This window comes from Procambarus clarkii, chromosome 26 (genome assembly GCF_040958095.1).
Source record: "Procambarus clarkii isolate CNS0578487 chromosome 26, FALCON_Pclarkii_2.0, whole genome shotgun sequence".
NCBI lineage: Eukaryota > Metazoa > Arthropoda > Malacostraca > Decapoda > Cambaridae > Procambarus > Procambarus clarkii.
The window spans coordinates 38,614,161-38,628,667 of record NC_091175.1 but is presented as its reverse complement, the minus strand read 5'-3'; the positions used below and the strand labels follow the sequence as shown (position 1 = coordinate 38,628,667).

Genomic DNA, 14,507 nt, shown 5'->3' with positions numbered 1-14,507 from the left:
TTTATACAAAATTTTGCAATATCCTGAGTTACTTTACAATTTATTTAAATATTTTAGTTTTGTGTTATTATTTTTTATAAAACTGTAATATCAATATAGGTATAGGTTAAGTACTAATTGTAATTAAGAAGCAATTAAATGCTTATCTTAACATACTAAGAAGGTTAGGCTAGGTCGTGGTTTTCTATTCAGCTTTTCAGGTGAACTCAAATATTCACAATAAATTAGTATATCACATATGTACCTATTCATAAGCAGAATATAGATTAATGTCTTGTGTGAGAACGGGTTGCATAAACTGGGGGTCTGGTGAGTGCCTGGAATCACTTTTGGGTCTTTGTTTGGAGGACGGGCTGCCATAAACAAACGTCGGTTTGGCTCCAAAGGCACTGCTTGTATGTTGTTCAGGGGAAGGGACAAGGGTAGGCACGTCAGCCGTCACTCGTCCACAGCTTTTGTATCCATGTTGTAATTCACAGACCTCCTCTTGGCCAAAGCAAGTAAAATTCCAGTAGAAAAACCGACGTACAACGAAAATGAGTTTCTAGACAGTATTCTAGAAAGTTAACTTGCACATACAAGTTAACCTTCGGCCAATCATGGGTCATCATCTTCCACGTCACAGCCGTGCCTTCTCATAACGGTGACGTCATCCATCTCCTCGATTAAACCGCCTTCCACTGTCGCTATTTTCCCACAAACTCGGATTTAGCCTTGCATCACAAAAGCCACAAACCCGATAGCTCCTGCTCATTATAACCTTCAGTTTACCTTGTAAACCACGATATACGTGTTGTGTCAGTCTAGAGTGTTAAAAAATGGGGAATACCAAGCGGAGTTGGGAATTCTGCTTGGACTGAGAACCATAACTCCAACAACATATATTACACCTTAGTTCTTCTCAACATGATACCAATTTACGGTACTAACCTACAACTGACTAACCCCGCCACAGTTCTCAAAAGAACAACCACACTACCTAACTTACTCAACACAAACCAAGAATGACAGGGTACTTTGTTCCATCAGGTCAACCAACTACATCTCATATAACAAAAAATAATACCCCCCCCCCCCCAAAAAAAAAAAAAAATATAGAGTACTTCTCATCTAAGGACCAATGCTCCTCAGGACTGTATTATAAATTATTATAAAATAGTATCCGCCTTTGATCATCACAGACTCTGTGAACGGAACATACTCGTTGGAAAAGGACGGTCTGCTGTACCTGAGGGCGAGAGTGCAGAGGATCTTCGCAAACGCCAAGGCATTTTGTGCCGCCATTCCGGGCCACCGTCTGGTTATATTCAAAACTCTCCAGCAAAAGGACATCCTGCTTGCTCTTCCGGTGAATGGTACGCAATTGTATTTTACCGCATAACTAAATTTTTCATGGTACACTCTGGTGGGTGTACTATTCCAAAAGATATTGCAACATTTGTTGAGTCCTTTAACCCATAAATTGTTCCAACAGTGTGTTCTTTATACATTGGGGTAATATTGATGTTGCGATTGTTTGGAGTTTCCTATATATAAGTAAGGTAATTAAGTACCTGTTGTGAAGGATGAATGTGCTAGACAGCTTTATTTACAACACTGAAATTGATTCTGCTTATTTGTGGTCTTTGATATTTTCAATTTTTTACTATTTACTGTGCTCGACAAAGTAAGAGTGGATATCCAGCACTTGTAAGCATGTGCGTATGTGCAGAGGCATAAACCTGACATTTGTGAAACCTTCTGATACTGTTTTTTTATATGTAATCTTTTATTTATTGCTCTCAAAATAACTCTATCAGGAAATAGCAGAGTTATTAAGCTTGGACAAGCTTGAGGAATTGACAAAAATTACATTTATCTTGATACCTGTAATTTACTTGGCTTTGTATACCATATGAATAAGACATTCTAGGCAAAGGGGTAGAAAGTGAAAGTTACCTGTGCACCTTTAGGGAGCAAGAATCAATATTTTAAGTAATGTGGAGAATTTTATGGCTTAACATTGGAAGTAACTTACACATTTCCAATCATTGGGGTCAAATGTTTAGGGATGTATACCTGACGTATATTACCTGCCAAAAAACAGGGCATAAATTTAATTCTGAAACAACGGGAAGATCCAAATAATATGTGGTTTTCGCCAATGAAGACATGATGACACCGAATGACCAAAAAAACAACTTGTTTTAATTCTGCTGGATGAATATGTTGCATTAGCAGTTGCCAAAAACTGTATAACATCCAAATTGCCGAGCAACTGGTCTTTGTTAGGGAATGGTCATAGGCGAATCGAGATCAAGCCACATGCAACTCCCAATCCTTTACTTGAAATTCCATATTATACTATTTTCTAATCTCGCTTTGAAGGGAAAGTAGTGAGGGGGATTCGAAGGTGGTAAAGGAGAAGGAAGGTGGTGAAGGAGAGGGAAGGTGGTGAAGGAGAAGGACGGTGGTGAGGGGCAGGGAACATAGTGAAGGAGAGGCAAGGTGTTTAGGGAGAAGGAAGGTTGTGAAGGAGAGGGAAGGTGGTGAAGGAGAGGGAAGGTGGTGAAGGAGAAGGAAGGTTGTGAAGGAGAGGCAAGGTGGTGAAGGAGAAGGAAGGTTGTGAAGGACAGGGAAGGTGGTGAAGGAGAGGGAAGGTGGTGAAGGAGAGGGAAGGTGGTGAAGGAGAGGCAAGGTGGTGAAGGAGAGGCAAGGTGGTGAAGGAGAAGGAAGGTTGTGAAGGAGAAGGAAGGTTGTGAAGGAGAGGGAAGGTGGTGAAGAAGAAGGAAGGTGGTGAAGGAGAAGGAAGGTTGTGAAGGAGAGGGAAGGTGGTGAAGGAGAGGGAAGGTGGTGAAGGAGAGGCAAGGTGGTGAAGGAGAGGCAAGGTGGTGAAGTAGAAGGAAGGTTGTGAAGGAGAAGGAAGGTTGTGAAGGAGAGGCAAGGTGGTGAAGGAGAGGGAAGGTGGTGATGGAGAGGGAAGGTGGTGAAGGAGAGGGAAGGTGGTGAAGGAGAGGGAAGGTGGTGAAGGAGAAGGAAGGTTGTGAAGGAGAGGGAACCCAGCAAACAATTTTAGGTTGCCACAACATATCTGGAAAGTATTTGAAAGTATTGGAAACGTTTGTTTTATCGTATCAGATACGATATTGTGTGTGGACTTAAATAGGTTTCCAAAACTTATAACCAAGACATATGTATCTAACACTAATTTGAGATGTTGTGGCAACTTTACACTCCTAACATGAGTCATTCATAATCCATTCATATACCAATATGAATCTCTTATGAAAGGTTTGAGCCAATAAACTGAACCCTTTTTACATCTTTGTGTTTAAAGTTAAATTTCTTGAAATTAAATTATATTTTATATTATATTATTTTTATTATATTTTATATTATATTATTATTTTCAATTTAAATATTAAAACCAATTTAAGGGTAAAAAAATCTAATAATTTATATTTCTTTTATTATTTACTAACAATTATAATTATTTACTAACGGAGAGAGGGGAGGCTGTACGGCAGAGAGTGGCGGCTGTGGCGGACAGTGGCGGCGGTGGCGGATAGTGGCGGCGGGCGGACAGTGGCGGCGGGCGGACAGTGGCGGCGGCGGGCGGACAGTGGCGGCGGGCGGACAGTAGCGGCGGTGGCGGACAGTGGCGGCGGGCGGACAGTGGCGGCGGTGGCGGACAGTGGCGGCGGTGGCGGACAGTGGCGGCGGGCGGACAGTGGCGGCGGGCGGACAGTGGCGGCGGGCGGACAGTGGCGGCGGGCGGACAGTGGCGTCGGGCGGACAGTGGCGGCGGGCGGACAGTGGCGGCGGGCGGACAGTGGCGGCGGTGGCGGATAGTGGCGGCGGGCGGACAGGGAGGCGGCGGGCGGACAGTGGCGGCGGGAGGACAGTGGCGGCGGGCGGACAGTGGCGGCGGGCGGACAGTGGCGGCGGGCGGACAGTGGCGGCGGGCGGACAGTGGCGGCGGGCGGACAGTGGCGTCGGGCGGACAGTGGCGGCGGTGGCGGATAGTGGCGGCGGGCGGACAGTGGCGGCGGGCGGACAGTGGCGGCGGTGGCGGATAGTGGCGGCGGGCGGACAGGGCGGCGGCGGGCGGACAGTGGCGGCGGGAGGACAGTGGCGGCGGGCGGACAGTGGCGGCTGTGGCGGATAGTGGCGGCGGGCGGACAGTGGCGGCTGTGGCTGATAGTGGCGGCGGGCGGACCGTGGCGGCAATGGTGGACAGTGGCGGCGGGCGGACAGTGGCGGCGGCGGGCGGACAGTGGCGGCGGCGGGCGGACAGTGGCGGCGGCGGGCGAACAGTGGCGGCGGCGGGCGGACAGTGGAGGCGGCGGGCGGACAGTGGAGGCGGCGGGCGGACAGTGGAGGCGGCGGGCGGACAGTGGAGGCGGCGGGCGGACAGTGGAGGCGGCGGGCGGACAGTGGAGGCGGCGGGCGGACAGTGGCGGCGGCGGGCGGACAGTGGCGGCGGCGGGCGGACAGTGGCGGCGGCGGGCGGACAGTGGCGGCGGCGGGCGGACAGTGGCGGCGGCGGGCGGACAGTGGAGGCGGCGGGCGGACAGTGGAGGCGGCGGGCGGACAGTGGAGGCGGCGGGCGGACAGTGGAGGCGGCGGGCGGACAGTGGAGGCGGCGGGCGGACAGTGGTGGCGGCGGGCGGACAGTGGTGGCGGCGGGCGGACAGTGGTGGCGGTGGCGGACAGTGGCGGCGGTGGCGGACAGTGACGGCGGTGGCGGACAATGGCGGCGGTGGCGGACAGTGGCGGCGGTGGCGGACAGTGGCGGCGGTGGCGGACACTGGCGGCTGTGTCTGGCGGGCGGTGGCGGGGTCTGTGATGAGTGGTGGCGGCTGGCGGTGGTGGGTGGTGGCGGCGGTGGTGGTGGGTGGTGGTGGCGGCGGCGGCGGCTGGTGGTGGCGGCGGTGGTGGTGGGTGGTGGTGGTGGCGGCGGCGGCTGGTGGTGGTGGGTGGTGGCGGCGGTGGTGGTGGGTGGTGGGTGGCGGCGGCGGCTGGTGGTGGTGGGTGGTGGCGGCGGGTGGTGGTGGGTGGTGGCGGCTGTGGTGGGTGGTGGCGGGCGGTGGCGGGCGGTGGCGGGCGGTGGCGGGCGGCGGCGGCTGTGGTGGGTGGTGACGATCGGCGGTGGGGGGGGGGCTGGTGGCGGCTGGCGGTGGCGGCTTGCGGTGGCGACTGTGGCAACGGGCGGTGACTGCTGATAGCGGGCGGTGGTGGCGGCTGGTGGCAGGTGGTGGTGGCGGTGGTGGCGGCTGGTGGTGGCGGCTGGTGGTGGTGGCAGCTGGTGGCGGTGATGGCGGCTGGTGGTGGTGGCAGCTGGTGGCGGTGATGGCGGCTGGTGGTGGTGGTGGTGGCGGCTGGTGGTGGTGGCAGCTGGTGGCGGTGATGGCGGCTGGTGGTGGTGGTGGTGGTGATGGCGGCTGGTGGCGGGCGGTGGCGGGCGGTGGCGGCTTGTGGCGGCTGGTGGTGGCGGCGGTGGTGGGTGGTGGTGGTGGTGGTGGGTGGTGGTGCCGGCTGTGGTGGGTGGTGGCGGTGGTGTCGGCGGCGGCTGTGGTGGGTGGTGGCGGCGGCGGCGGTGATGGGTGGTGGCGGCGGCGGTGGTGGTGGGTGGTGGTGGCGGCGGCGGTGATGGGTGGTGGCGGCGGTGGTGGTGGGTGGTGGTGGCGGCGGCGGCTGGTGGTGGTGGGTGGTGGTGGTGGGTGGTGGCGGCGGGTGGCGGTGGTGGGTGGCGGGTGGCGGCTGGTGGTGGGTGGTGGCGGCGGGTGGTGAGTGGCGGTGGTGGGTGGCGGTGGCTGGTGGCGGGTGGTGGTGGGTGGCGGTGGCTGGTGGCGGTGGCTGGTGGCGGGTGGCGGCTGGTGGTGGGTGGTGGCGGCTGGTGGTGGGTGGTGGCGGCTGGTGGTGGGTGGTGGCGGGTGGCGGGTGGCGGTGGTGGGTGGCGGTGGCGGGTGGCGGCTGGTGGTGGGTGGTGGCGGGTGGCGGCTGGTGGTGGGTGGTGGCGGGTGGCGGCTGGTGGTGGGTGGTGGCGGGTGGCGGCTGGTGGTGGGTGGTGGCGGGTGGCGGTGGTGGTGGTGGGTGGTGGTGCCGGCTGTGGTGGGTGGTGGCGGTGGTGTCGGCGGCGGCTGTGGTGGGTGGTGGCGGCGGCGGCGGCGGTGATGGGTGGTGGCGGCGGCGGTGGTGGTGGGTGGTGGTGGCGGCGGCGGTGATGGGTGGTGGCGGCGGTGGTGGTGGGTGGTGGTGGCGGCGGCGGCTGGTGGTGGTGGGTGGTGGTGGTGGGTGGTGGCGGCGGGTGGTGAGTGGCGGTGGTGGGTGGCGGTGGCTGGTGGCGGGTGGTGGTGGGTGGCGGTGGCTGGTGGCGGGTGGCGGTGGCTGGTGGCGGCTGGTGGTGGGTGGTGGCGGCTGGTGGTGGGTGGTGGCGGGTGGCGGGTGGCGGTGGTGGGTGGCGGTGGCGGGTGGCGGCTGGTGGTGGGTGGTGGCGGGTGGCGGCTGGTGGTGGGTGGTGGCGGGTGGCGGCTGGTGGTGGGTGGTGGCGGGTGGCGGCTGGTGGTGGGTGGTGGCGGGTGGCGGCTGGTGGTGGGTGGTGGCGGGTGGCGGGTGGCGGCTGGTGGTGGGTGGTGGCGGGTGGCGGTGGTGGGTGGTGGTGCCGGCTGTGGTGGGTGGTGGCGGTGGTGTCGGCGGCGGCTGTGGTGGGTGGTGGCGGCGGCGGCGGCGGCGGCGGCGGTGATGGGTGGTGGCGGCGGCGGTGGTGGTGGGTGGTGGTGGCGGCGGCGGTGATGGGTGGTGGCGGCGGTGGTGGTGGGTGGTGGTGGCGGCGGCGGCTGGTGGTGGTGGGTGGTGGTGGTGGTTGGTGGCGGCGGGTGGCGGTGGCGGGTGGCGGCTGGTGGTGGGTGGTGGCGGCGGGTGGTGAGTGGCGGTGGTGGGTGGCGGTGGCTGGTGGCGGGTGGCGGCTGGAGGTGGGTGGTGGCGGCTGGTGGTGGGTGGTGGCGGGTGGCGGCTGGTGGTGGGTGGTGGCGGGTGGCGGCTGGTGGTGGGTGGTGGCGGGTGGCGGCTGGTGGTGGGTGGTGGCGGGTGGCGGCTGGTGGTGGGTGGTGGCGGGTGGCGGCTGGTGGTGGCGGGTGGCGGCTGGTGGTGGGTGGCGGCGGGTGGCGGCTGGTGGTGGGTGGCGGCGGGTGGTGGGTGGCGGCGGGTGGTGGCGGGTGGCGGGTGGCGGCTGGTGGTGGGTGGTGGCGGGTGGCGGTGGTGGGTGGTGGTGCCGGTTGTGGTGGGTGGTGGCGGTGGTGTCGGCGGCGGCTGTGGTGGGTGGTGGCGGCGGCGGCGGCGGCGGCGGTGATGGGTGGTGGCGGCGGCGGTGGTGGTGGGTGGTGGTGGCGGCGGCGGTGATGGGTGGTGGCGGCGGTGGTGGTGGGTGGTGGTGGCGGCGGCGGCTGGTGGTGGTGGGTGGTGGGTGGTGGTGGTGGGTGGTGGCGGCGGGTGGTGAGTGGCGGTGGTGGGTGGCGGTGGCTGGTGGCGGGTGGTGGTGGGTGGCGGTGGCTGGTGGCGGGTGGCGGTGGCGGGTGGCGGGTGGCGGCTGGTGGTGGGTGGTGGCGGCTGGTGGTGGGTGGTGGCGGGTGGCGGTGGTGGGTGGTGGTGCCGGCTGTGGTGGGTGGTGGCGGTGGTGTCGGCGGCGGCTGTGGTGGGTGGTGGCGGCGGCGGCGGCGGCGGCGGTGATGGGTGGTGGCGGCGGCGGTGGTGGTGGGTGGTGGTGGCGGCGGCGGTGATGGGTGGTGGCGGCGGTGGTGGTGGGTGGTGGTGGCGGCGGCGGCTGGTGGTGGTGGGTGGTGGTGGTGGGTGGTGGCGGCGGGTGGCGGTGGTGGGTGGCGGGTGGCGGGTGGCGGCTGGTGGTGGGTGGTGGCGGCGGGTGGTGAGTGGCGGTGGTGGGTGGCGGTGGCTGGTGGCGGGTGGTGGTGGGTGGCGGTGGCTGGTGGCGGGTGGCGGTGGCTGGTGGCGGGTGGCGGCTGGAGGTGGGTGGTGGCGGCTGGTGGTGGGTGGTGGCGGGTGGCGGTGGTGGGTGGCGGTGGCGGGTGGCGGCTGGTGGTGGGTGGTGGCGGGTGGCGGCTGGTGGTGGGTGGTGGCGGGTGGCGGCTGGTGGTGGGTGGTGGCGGGTGGCGGGTGGCGGCTGGTGGTGGGTGGTGGCGGGTGGCGGTGGTGGGTGGTGGTGCCGGCTGTGGTGGGTGGTGGCGGTGGTGTCGGCGGCGGCTGTGGTGGGTGGTGGCGGCGGCGGCGGCGGCGGTGATGGGTGGTGGCGGCGGCGGTGGTGGTGGGTGGTGGTGGCGGCGGCGGTGATGGGTGGTGGCGGCGGTGGTGGTGGGTGGTGGTGGCGGCGGCGGCTGGTGGTGGTGGGTGGTGGTGGTGGGTGGTGGCGGCGGGTGGCGGTGGTGGGTGGCGGGTGGCGGGTGGCGGCTGGTGGTGGGTGGTGGCGGCGGGTGGTGAGTGGCGGTGGTGGGTGGCGGGTGGTGGTGGGTGGCGGTGGCTGGTGGCGGGTGGCGGTGGCTGGTGGCGGGTGGCGGCTGGAGGTGGGTGGTGGCGGCTGGTGGTGGGTGGTGGCGGGTGGCGGGTGGCGGTGGTGGGTGGCGGTGGCGGGTGGCGGCTGGTGGTGGGTGGTGGCGGGTGGCGGCTGGTGGTGGGTGGTGGCGGGTGGCGGCTGGTGGTGGGTGGTGGCGGGTGGCGGCTGGTGGTGGGTGGTGGCGGGTGGCGGCTGGTGGTGGGTGGTGGCGGGTGGCGGCTGGTGGTGGGTGGTGGCGGCTGGTGGTGGGTGGCGGCGGGTGGCGGCTGGTGGTGGGTGGCGGCGGGTGGTGGGTGGCGGCGGGTGGTGGCGGGTGGCGGGTGGCGGCTGGTGGTGGGTGGTGGCGGGTGGCGGTGGTGGTGGTGGGTGGTGGTGCCGGCTGTGGTGGGTGGTGGCGGTGGTGTCGGCGGCGGCTGTGGTGGGTGGTGGCGGCGGCGGCGGTGATGGGTGGTGGCGGCGGCGGTGGTGGTGGGTGGTGGTGGCGGCGGCGGTGATGGGTGGTGGCGGCGGTGGTGGTGGGTGGTGGTGGCGGCGGCGGCTGGTGGTGGTGGGTGGTGGTGGTGGGTGGTGGCGGCGGGTGGCGGTGGTGGGTGGCGGGTGGCGGCTGGTGGTGGGTGGTGGCGGCGGGTGGTGAGTGGCGGTGGTGGGTGGCGGTGGCTGGTGGCGGGTGGTGGTGGGTGGCGGTGGCTGGTGGCGGGTGGCGGTGGCTGGTGGCGGGTGGCGGCTGGAGGTGGGTGGTGGCGGCTGGTGATGGGTGGTGGCGGGTGGCGGGTGGCGGTGGTGGGTGGCGGTGGTGGGTGGCGGTGGCGGGTGGCGGCTGGTGGTGGGTGGTGGCGGGTGGCGGCTGGTGGTGGGTGGTGGCGGGTGGCGGCTGGTGGTGGGTGGTGGCGGGTGGCGGCTGGTGGTGGGTGGCGGCGGGTGGCGGCTGGTGGTGGGTGGCGGCGGGTGGTGGGTGGCGGCGGGTGGTGGTGGGTGGTGGGTGGTGGCGGCTGGTGGTGGGTGGTGGCGGCGGGTGGTGAGTGGCGGTGGTGGGTGGCGGTGGCTGGTGGCGGGTGGCGGCTGGTGGTGGGTGGTGGCGGCTGGTGGTGGGTGGTGGTGGGTGGTGGCGGGTGGCGGCGGGTGGCGGCTGGTGGTGGGTGGTGGCAGGTGGCGGCTGGTGGTGGGTGGCGGCGGGTGGCGGCTGGTGGTGGGTGGCGGGTGGCGGCGGGTGGCGGGTGGTGGCGGGTGGTGGCGGGTGGCGGCTGGTGGTGGGCGGCGGGTGGCGGCGGGTGGCGGCTGGTGGCGGCCAGCTGGGACACAACCTTCACCACTGTAGGTCTGAGTACAACTAACCATATGTCTCTCTCACCCACCAGAACAGGGTTGCCAGCTTGCGCTCTCAAAATGTTTCCTTCAAAGATTGTATATTATCTTTGAACAACAAGTTTGATTATCAAGGAAATAATGCATATATTATTGTCACATTAATACTGTGCAATATCTTATTACATTCCTGCTAAATAATTATAATTTGAAACAGGACAAAAAATCCAACATATATATAAATACCAACATTAGAGATCACGAGGCCTAGGCCTCGCCTGTGACCACACATCCTGCCTCCCTGGCCTGCTACACTCACACACCTCACACTCTTAACTCTCTCATAATCACTCTCACTCTCTTACTCTGTCACTCTTACTCTGTCACTCTTACTCTGTCACTCTTACTCTCTGTCACTCTTACTCTCTGTCACTCTTACTGTCACTCTTACACTGTCACTCCTACTCTCTGTCACTCTTACTCTCTGTCACTCTTACTCTCTGTCACTCTTACTCTCTGTCACTCTTACTCTGTCACTCTTACTCTGTCACTCTTACTCTCTGTCACTCTTACTCTCTGTCACTCTTACTCTCTGTCACTCTTACTCTGTCACTCTTACTCTGTCACTCTTACTCTGTCACTCTTACTCTCTGTCACTCTTACTCTGTCACTCTTACTCTCTGTCACTCTTACTCTCTGTCACTCTTACTCTGTCACTCTTACACTCTGTCACTCTTACTCTGTCACTCTTACTCTCTGTCACTCTTACTCTGTCACTCTTACTCTCTGTCACTCTTACTCTCTGTCACTCTTACTCTGTCACTCTTACTCTGTCACTCTTACTCTCTGTCACTCTTACTCTCTGTCACTCTTACTCTCTGTCACTCTTACTCTCTGTCATTCTTACTCTCTGTCACTCTTACTCTGTCACTCTTACTCTCTGTCACTCTTACTCTCTGTCACTCTTACTCTCTGTCACTCTTACTCTCTGTCACTCTTACTCTGTCACTCTTACTCTCTGTCACTCTTACTCTGTCACTCTTACTCTGTCACTCTTACTCTCTGTCACTCTTACTCTGTCACTCTTACTCTGTCACTCTTACTCTCTGTCACTCTTACTCTCTGTCACTCTTACTCTCTGTCACTCTTACTCTGTCACTCTTACTCTCTGTCACTCTTACTCTCTGTCACTCTTACTCTCTGTCACTCTTACTCTCTGTCACTCTTACTCTGTCATTCTTACTCACTCTCAGTCACCCTTACCCATTCATACTCACTCTCTCACTCTTACTCTCATACTCTTACTCTCAATTACTCTTACTCTCAATCACTCTTACTCCCAATCACTCCTACTCCCAATCACTCCTACTCTCAATCACTCCTACTCTCATTCTTACTCTTACTCTTACTCCCAATCACTCTTACTCTCAATCACTCTTATTCTCATTCTTACTCTCACTCTTACTCTTACTCCCAATCACTCTTACTCCCAATCACTCTTACTCTCAATCACTCTTACTCTCAATCACTCTTACTCTCATTCTTACTCTTACTCACTCTTACTCTCAATCACTCTTATTCTCATTCTTACTCCTACTCTCACTCTAACTCCTACTCCCAATCACTCTTACTCCCAATCACTCTTACTCTCAATCACTCTTACTCCCAATCACTCTTACTCTCAATCACTCTTACTCTCAATCACTCTTACTCTCAATCACTCTTACTCTCAATCACTCTTACTCTCACTAACTCTCAATCACTCTTACTCTCACTCTAACTCTCAATCACTCTTACTCTCATACTCACCCTTACTCTCAATCACTTTACTCTCACTCTTACTCATTCTGTCACTCTTACTCTCACTCTTACTCACTCTGTCACTCTTACTCACTCTCAGTCACTCTTACTTATACTCACTCTTACTCACACTTACACACTCTCTGGCACTCTCACTCACCTTCATTCACTCTTACTCACTCTTACCCACTCTCGCTCACTCTTACTCACTCTAGTTAATAAGAACACGCTAATATAAGACAACAAAACGTTTTCAGATTCGTTCTCACCACTTTCCAGCAACTTTTAAAATTTATATAAATTATCTTAGGGAATAATACATAAATTATATATTTAAACATGATATTAGTGTTTAGTGGAATGCATAAGGAGTCAAATTGTGTTAAAAAGAGCGATTTTTAGAAAATTTGGAAAACTACTTTTTTCTGTTCATATTATAACTAAATGGATTTTAAAGGTTTCACTCAGCCAATATATATCATTCACAATTTATTAATGAATTTTACAAAAAAACACCATAAATTTTATATTTAAACATGTAAAAACTATTTGTTTTACATTTGGAAGAAAATAATTGTAGAAAAACAATTTATAATTAAACCTTTGTGTTTGGATTTTTTGAGTAAAAGTTTCTCAAAGGCTCTCCTGCACCATTCTCAATGCAAATCATTCCCACACCTATGGGAAGAGATAGGCGAACGTTGTGTAGATGATTTGTGTTTGCTGGGAAGGTGGTGAAGGAGAGGAAAGGTGGTGAAGGAGAGGGAAGGTGTTGAAGGAGAGGGAAGGTGGTGAAGGAGAGGGAAGGTTGTGAAGGAGAGGGAAGGTGGTGAAGGAGAAGGAAGGTGGTGAAGGAGAAGGAAGGTGGTAAGAAAGAGGGAAGGTGGTGAAGGAGAGGGAAGATGGTGAAGGAGAGGGAAGGTGGTGAAGGGGGAGGAAGGAAGTGTAGGAGAGGGACGATGGTGAAAGAGAGGGAAGGTGGTGATGTTCACCACCATCGTGGAGATGTTCCTTCAGTGCCTCGTGCCTATCACCCTTCTTGTATATTGGGACTACATTGGACGTCTTCCAAATTTTTGCCAGTTCACTTGTTGCCAGTGATTTCTTGTTCACCATGGAGAGTGGCAGGCACAGAGCTTCTGCTCCTTCCTTTAGAATCCATGGTGAGATTCCATCCGGGCCTATGGCCTTTGTCACATCCAAATCTAGCAGATGCTTCTTCACCTCCCCACTGGAAATCACAAATTCCTCTAGTGGTGTTTAGTTTGATATTCCCTCTCTTATCTCTGGGACTTCTCCTTGCTCTGAGGTGAAGACCTGGAATTTCTTATTGAGTTCCTCGCACACTTCCTTGTCGTTTGTAGTGAATCTTTCTGCCCCTATCCTCAGTTTCATTACCTGTTCCTTCATTGTTGTTTTCCTCCTGATGTAGCTATACAGCAGTTTGGGTTGAGTCTTTCACCTTGCTCGCTAAGTCATTTTCTTATTGCCTCTCTACCTCTCTTCTCGCCCTGATGTATTCATTCCTGGCGCTCTGGTATCTTTCTCTGCTCTCAGGTAAGTGTTAGTCATTAGTGTTCTGTTGCTTCTATAGTTCCTCTCGCCATTTTACTTACTTGCTTTACTAGCTTACATCTCTGATTAAATCATGGGTTTCTCATCTGCATTTATTTTTTTCCTTTTGGACTGGGACGAACTTGTCTGCTGCCTCCTTACACTTCTGCGTGATGTAGTCCATCATGTCTTGAAGCGTCTTTCCTCTGAGTTCTGTTTCCCAAGTTATATCAGTTAGGAATTTTCTTATCTCCGCATAGTTTCCCTTCCAGAATGCCGGCCTCTTGCTTTCTGGTCCCTACCATGAGTACATAAACTCTTCTTCGACCAGATACTCAAACAACAGTACATTATGATCACTCATACCCACGGGGGCTTCGAGATCGATTTCCCTTATGTCTGAATGATTCAGAGTGAATAATAGATCGAGTCTTGCTGGTTCATCATTGCCTCTCGTTCTCGTGGGATCCTTGACATGCTGACTTAATGAGTTTCTAGCCGCCGCCTAAAACAGTTTCGTTCTCCATGTTTCCTCACCTCAATATGGTTCCTTGTTTGCCCAGTCTTATCCTTCTGTGATTAAAATCCCCCATTATGAGCAAATGGGATCGATTTCTACAGGCAACAGCGGCTGCTCTCTCAATTATAGTGTTAACTGCCAAGTTGTTTCTGTCATACTCTTGCCTGGGTCTTCTTTCATTTGGTGGTGGGTTATATATCACATGCTACTACTGCTCGTGGTCCTCCCATTGTTATGACAGCCTTCATGACAGCCTGTCATGAAGTCTCTGAACCCTTTGCAGCCCGGAATAACCATCTACTCGAAACTACATTCTTTTCTCATCAGTAGAGCCACTCCACCTCCTCCCCTTCCTTCCTTCTCTTTCCTTATTACAGCGTAGTCCTGAGGAAACACCGCATTCATTATGATTTCTGAGATTTTTGTTTCTGTGAATCCAATTACATCTGGATTTACTTCTTGTGCTCTTTCCCTTGAAAGGGAAAGTTCACTAGCCTTGCTTGTAATCCTATCTATGTTCGAGTACATGACCTTGAAGCTGACTCTCTTTTGTCTATTCTCAGTTTCTGTTGATTCCACTGGAGTTGGGGGGCAAGTGGTGTCTGAGGTGGGAGCTCCTAGGAAGAAGGACCTGGAGGATCTGAGGTGTGAGGGGGGCTGGGAGGATCTGGTACACAGGGGCTAGGGGAGGGGGGGTTGAGGTGTTGTGGCTGAGAGGGTTCGAAGTTAATTAGGGCATGGGATGGGGTAGCAGGAGGGGCATGTGGTGGGAGGTCACGTAGTAGTAAT

The 14,507-nt window shown here is 57.2% G+C and overlaps 1 protein-coding gene across 1 annotated transcript in view; it reads left to right on the top strand.

Annotated features, from left to right (window-relative positions):
* LOC138368781 (uncharacterized) overlaps positions 1-14,507 on the top strand; it is a 293,909-nt gene that overhangs the window by 257,040 nt on the left and 22,362 nt on the right. The window contains exon 3 of the mRNA XM_069331480.1: positions 1,182-1,355. Within this exon, the coding sequence (XP_069187581.1) occupies positions 1,182-1,355 (174 nt within the window). The remainder of the gene's footprint in view (positions 1-1,181; positions 1,356-14,507) is intronic.